The sequence below is a fragment of the Cyprinodon variegatus genome, unplaced genomic scaffold, assembly GCF_000732505.1.
Source record: "Cyprinodon variegatus isolate N-32 unplaced genomic scaffold, C_variegatus-1.0 Scaffold2294, whole genome shotgun sequence".
Classification (NCBI taxonomy): domain Eukaryota; kingdom Metazoa; phylum Chordata; class Actinopteri; order Cyprinodontiformes; family Cyprinodontidae; genus Cyprinodon; species Cyprinodon variegatus.
In genome coordinates, this window is record NW_015152747.1 from 28,413 (window position 1) to 34,412 (window position 6,000).

At 37.2% G+C, this 6,000-nt stretch overlaps 1 protein-coding gene across 1 annotated transcript in view; it reads right to left on the reverse strand.

The window, feature by feature from the left end:
• Nucleotides 1-3,771, reverse strand: part of mrps5 (mitochondrial ribosomal protein S5) — a gene marked incomplete at its 5' end in the record, with an annotated part of 29,364 nt that extends 25,593 nt beyond the window's left edge. Inside the window, 3 exons of the mRNA XM_015368958.1 lie at nt 2,649-2,768; nt 3,138-3,251; nt 3,646-3,771. Of these exons, the coding sequence (XP_015224444.1) occupies nt 2,649-2,768; nt 3,138-3,251; nt 3,646-3,771 (360 nt within the window). The remainder of the gene's footprint in view (nt 1-2,648; nt 2,769-3,137; nt 3,252-3,645) is intronic.
• Nucleotides 3,772-6,000: the final 2,229 nt, after the last annotated feature.

Sequence of the window (6,000 nt, forward strand, 5' to 3'; positions counted from 1 at the left end):
AGTTATTTTCACACCCTCCTGTGCCACTTGGTGTGTCTGTCCAAGAATAAGCTGTGCCTTTGAGGCTTGTTGTGTCATGAGGTGGACTCCCTGCTGATCATCCAGTCTGCACTCATGGAGATTTTAGTTCTAGACACCAGTTTAGGTTCTTGTGACTAACGAATAAAAGAAAGATAGGATGTATTTTGTAAAATTCTAATAAAATACAAAGTCTGTAGTTGGAGTATGATGGTGTATTAAAGTTTAAGGGGTGTGAACAATTTTGCAATGGCCTGTTAGTAGAAATAAAACCCCAACAAGAGCTTGCAATACCGATCTATAAAATTTTCTCCCTTCATTCCACTTTTCATGGAAAAAAACAAGGGCTTCTCAATGGACCCGTCTGTTAAACTTTTCAAGCTTGCTCACTACATTGTCATTGGTCAGAACAGAAATAAGTCAACGTTTCTTAAATGAAATGTATTTACCCTTAATTTGAGCAAGTTAATAAAATGATTTGTCAATGGAATGAGTATACTTACTTTAAACATTAGATAATTACATAATATGCACTTGAAATAAGAATGCAATTGTTTTTGTTCTTATTTGAAATGTAAATTGTTTTGCTCCATTGGCAAAGTGCCTTACTTACCTCCTTAATTAGAGAACAAATGCTCTTATTTAAAAAAGAAAAATGACTTATTTTAAGAAAAAAAATGACTTATTTAGATTTTTCCATTGTGATGAGTCTGCATGCAGGCAGGAGATGGACAAGCAGGTCCTCAGCTGAACTCAAAACCACTTGGAACTAGACCCACTGGAGAGTGGGGAGATCATAGTGAACCTTTAGGCAACATTCACACTGCAGGCCGCAATGCTCAATTCCGATGTTTTTGTGAAATCCAATTCTTTTACATGGTTGTTCACATTTCAAAGTAAATGCAACCTGTATATGATATCCTGTGTGAACCACATTCACACAACTTAAGTGCCCCGCATGAGCAGTAGAAGACACAATGACGTCACAAGCAGGCGTGCTCCGTGGTTACGAAAGTAAATGTATAGTAGTGCTGAAGTGCATCTAGCGATGCTTAATATCTCTCCCAAACTCAGCAAGTCCTTAATAATGAAATCTTTTCAAGACTGCTCTCTGAATTATAGTCCTCCATGGTTTTTCTTCCCACCTTTGTGTAGCAAGATGCAGAATAGTGACCTTCGTTGAGTATTAATGACGTTCAGATCAGATGAATGCATCCTGGCCATTCAGACAGGTCGCATTTGAAAAGACCAAATTAGTATCAGATTCAGAAACACATCGCCCAGTGGCCTGGGTCACATTGGAAAAAAATCCGATCTGTGTTGTTCAGACTGCCATGAAAAGATCAGATAAGGTCACATATGGGCAAAAAAATCTGATTTGGGTCAATTCACGCAGCAGTGTGAAGGTAGCTTTAGAGTCTCCCCTCACCATCCTAAATATCAGTTTGGACTGTGATAACCCTTTGGTTCCAAGGAACAACCTTTTCTTGAGATGACCGGCGAACATAGAGAAGGTGCCAAACGAAGCCAAGCAGAGACTGTACTTCCTACAACAACTGAGTTGGTAAGGCATAAAGACACATCTTATGATTTAGTCTGTCCTGAGGTCAATTGCATCTCTAGAGAGAATAATTGGTGTTGACCTTACCTCAGCTCAGGAATTATACAAGCAAACTAACTTCAGCAAGTGAGAAAACACTGAAAATTTCAAGACTGTATGCCAGTTCTCTTAACCTTTTTTCATCTCTAATACCCCTTTCCCACTGGCCGAAAAACCTGTTTGAACCGGGAAATAAACGGCTTTTAGTGGCAGTGGGAACAGCTCACTGATGCGCACCGACCCGGGTCAAACGAATCGGCAAGCGACCCGCGTTAAAGTCGCCTCGGCTCTGATCAGCATGCTGTAGGACAGTGGTCTCCAACCCTGGTCCTCAAGATCTACTGTCCTACAGATTTTAGATGAATCCCTGCTTCAACACAGCTGAATCAAATGATTGATTACTTTTTCAAGCCATTCATTTGATTCAGCTGTGTTGAAGCAGGGATGCATCTAAAATCTGTAGTACAGTAGATCTTGAGGACCAGGGCTGGAGACCACTGCTGTAGGAAGACCAGACCCAGGCTGACCCGATAAATTACCTGAAACTCTGTTTACTTTCGTTAAACAAGGCGCAGCGCTGGAAAGATAATAGAGTGAAACAATAAAGCACACCGACTATGCCCTGGCTTCCTTATATGTTGCTCTCCACTATTGACTTTTCTGATTTCTGTCACACTGGTGAAATCATCAATGCTAATACAGCGTGATGGTGTCACCAGACACGAAGCAGCGGGGGACGGAGGCCATGCAGCTGACAGTGAGGGGTTAGACCCAGCTTTTTTCGCCACTGGGAGGGGGGCCAAATGCCTACTGTTAACAGTCGACCCATGTTTGAAAAACATAGGTTGACTGTTAACAATAACAAACCTGGTATTTTCAGTGGGAAATAGGCTTAACTAATGTTGATAGGATGAGTATGATGAATCAAAGTCCCAATTCCGGCCAATAAGCTTTCTGGTTATTTCTAGTTGAAAGTAATAGGAAAGGAAAACTTCTTGTCAAAAACTCTTTGTGTTTAAGTGCTGTTTACCTCCATTGGGTCCAGGGTCAGGGTGTCCCAGGCTGATGCCCCCCCAGGAGTTCCCTGTCCAGCCTCTCTCCCTCTTCACCCTCATCCTCCTCCTCTTCTCCCACTCATCCCTCTGTCGCGCTGCAGGAACAGAAGGCAGAGAAATGACTCACTTCCAGTTGCTTGAAGCAGTAAACATTAAAGATACTTTTAGATACTCTCACATTAGGCGTGTAATTACTGTTAACAAATGAGAGATTACAGTGGAAACAAATTGGCAACTTCTCATGCTGCTGGTGCATCAATTTCTTAAAATTAAGACTTCATATCCCCCTGCTGTTTTTTATGCTAGTGGGTTATAAAGAGAGTTTCTAGTGCTTTACACCATTCTTCCTGTTCTAAACTGGCTTGGTTAAAAAAACAAAAGAACAACATTTAAAATCTCAGCTCATTCTCAATGCAGTCAAATGAGGTAAAAAGTCAAATTTCTCAATGTGTGTTTGTTTTTACTTAGTTCCGCCTGAACTTCCTGTTGCTCAGCATCATTCCTTCGGCTGAAGCTCTGCACGGCGCCATCTTTTAGAACCGGAGCATTCAGACCAGGCCACAAGAAACCACCTCGACCTAAAAACACAGAGTAAGTAGGCATATTAAATAATCAAGACAAAACCTGAGGGCAAAGAAAGCAGAACTCCTGTGAGACACAGTGAAAAGAATGAGAGCAAAACCCCTCAACTCATTAGTGAAAAAAGTAGCCAGGAAGTGCAATACATCGGCCAAGACTGGCTCACGGTAAATATTCCAGTGTGGTGTCCATCAGCTGCTTGACAGCATTGGTTAGAGGCAGCTTAAAGTATAGAACCTTTAAAAAAGTTACGAAAACATGAAGCTAGCTTCATTTTAGCATCTGAAAGAACAAATTCACAACCATGGGTCAAGGATGGGATTTCCCTAACACCCACGCAGCCAACCACCACTATACAAAAACCCACACAAACAGAAACAGATGCATGTTCACCTTCTCCAATGATCTGTCCTCGATTGAGGTCTCTCCTCAGTTTGCGTTTGGTTCGCTTCCCTCTGCCCTTTCTGGCTCCAGCGCCGGATTCTGCCAGCACGCCTCGCCACAGTTCCTCAGCTGTCACTTAAAACACAACAACAACAAACAGATGTTAAAAATGTTTATCTTTTCTTCTTGTCATTAAAGAATTAAATAAGTGATCATTGCAGGATATATAATGATATGAAACACAGCACGGAGGTGTTAATATTTAGCTTAGAAATTTTAGTAAATGCTAAGATGCTAACAAAGATTTTAAATCTAAATAAATTTGGAAGTCAAATTAGAATGATGATAGAAAGCTGATTTTTCTTAAAGCCAGGTTCAATTTTAGATTCAAAACATAAAAACTATACAATGACTTCAAGTGTTTATATAATAAAAAAATTATTAAAGGATTATATATTATATAGTGATTTCAGGGAATAATAAAAGACTCTAGGTTGTATCATAAAATTGCAAAAACAATTTAGAGCAAAAGACTAAACAATATTTGATTATGTATAAAGTATTTAAATAATAATTAAAACTATGATGTTAAAATAACTTGAGTATAACTTCAGTACATACCGGTATTATGTTCAGTACTCTAGTATGTTATACTGTTTATTATGAATACTTTTTGTTTCAGATAAAAAAAAAAACTGACTAAGTTTGACAGTTTTTTATGTTTATAATTTTACAATCGCTATATTACCAGGGTATTTGTATTTATACCATGTGGATCTACAGATTTGAGTGCATTTATTAAAATTAAGGACTGACTGCATTGAGTTCAACCAAAAAAGCAAAACTATTTAAGCTCTGACAATGATAGTTTAATTAGCACCTCTAGGCAGTATTTGGGGAATTTTCTAAAAGCAACCTTGGAAAGAAAAAAAATATACATTTCAGGCATTGAAATATATACTCTTTTCTTTTTTTGTAGGTGGATATCAAAGCAGATCTGGTTCAGAACTTTATGTGAATGAACATTGAAACCTTATTAAAAAAAAGAGAAAATTCTAGATTAAAAAAACTCAGAAGAAGCTTCATAATCCTACGAAGGAATACATTTCCTGATCTGAGAGACTGGGTTGATGTATGGTGACAGATTTTGAAGTTTGCATTCGCCTGTGATCAGAAAGCAAAAGATGAGACATGATGACAGTCAGAAGGCTTTTAACTTTTCCAAACCCAGACAAGACTAGAAAAATGGGGGATCTGTTATAAAGGCAGCCAGGATAAAAGGATAAGAAATACCAAAATAGGATTTAATGCTCTGACTGCTCAATATATTATCAATATGAATAATTTTATCAATTAAACTCGATTTCCCAACAAGGACCTGCTGTCATTCATGAGGAAAGTGTCTTTATGCCTTACCTGCAGCAGATGGACAAAATAGTGTTAAACTATGCTTCTGTAAATGTCTTAATCTTTTACTGAATGCTTGTACAACTTTTTATTCAAATGTTAAAATTTATTTCAGTTTAAATAATAAAAGAAAAAAAAAAATAGATTCTCTCTCTGGAGCCTTAAATTCAGTAGTTTAATTTAGGGCTGACACAAATAATGGGATTAATCTTGATTAAACGATGATTGAAATAATCATCAACTACTTCAGTAATCAATTAATAGTTAACTGGAGTATAGAGACTCTAAAACATGTCTTTAGCTGACAACATTTTGCATTTAAGTCTGTCAATATGCTCTATCCAGATCTCCTCAAGATGAAAAGTAAGAGTTTCACCTGGTTTAATTTCGTGAAAACTGTTCCTTAAAGAACCTTTGGCCCTCCGATTATTAATCGAAGAAATGATCAACAGATTAATCTATTAGCAAATTGTTAGTTGCAGCCCTAGTTTAATTATATGGTTGCTTTGAACTGCAGCATAAAAGGTAAACACAGGTTTTTGTTAAATAATAATAAATAGCTTTTTGTGAGAATGTGTTTATGTACCAATATGAGTCTCTTGGATTTTTTTGTTTTAAAATTACTGTCTTCCTGGTTAAATGTGATAGTTTTTGGTCAGCATAATCCTGTTTTTATTTTTGCTGCAGCTTTGTTAATTATTTATTTGTTCATGTGTATTATGAATGTTTTTGCTCAAAGTTTGATCTATTTCTGATTGTTATTTTATTCAGCTTCATTTAAAAAACATGCAAACTTATTAATATGCTTTCTTTTTTGTTTTTAGTTCATGTACATAGCTGTGACACATTGAATGCCTTTTGAATATTTTAAATTTTAGAAATTTGTGTTGGTTGCATTTCACTATTTTAAGTGTTTAAAGACAGTACAGTGGCAATAGTGGGTGAGGGTTGATCCAG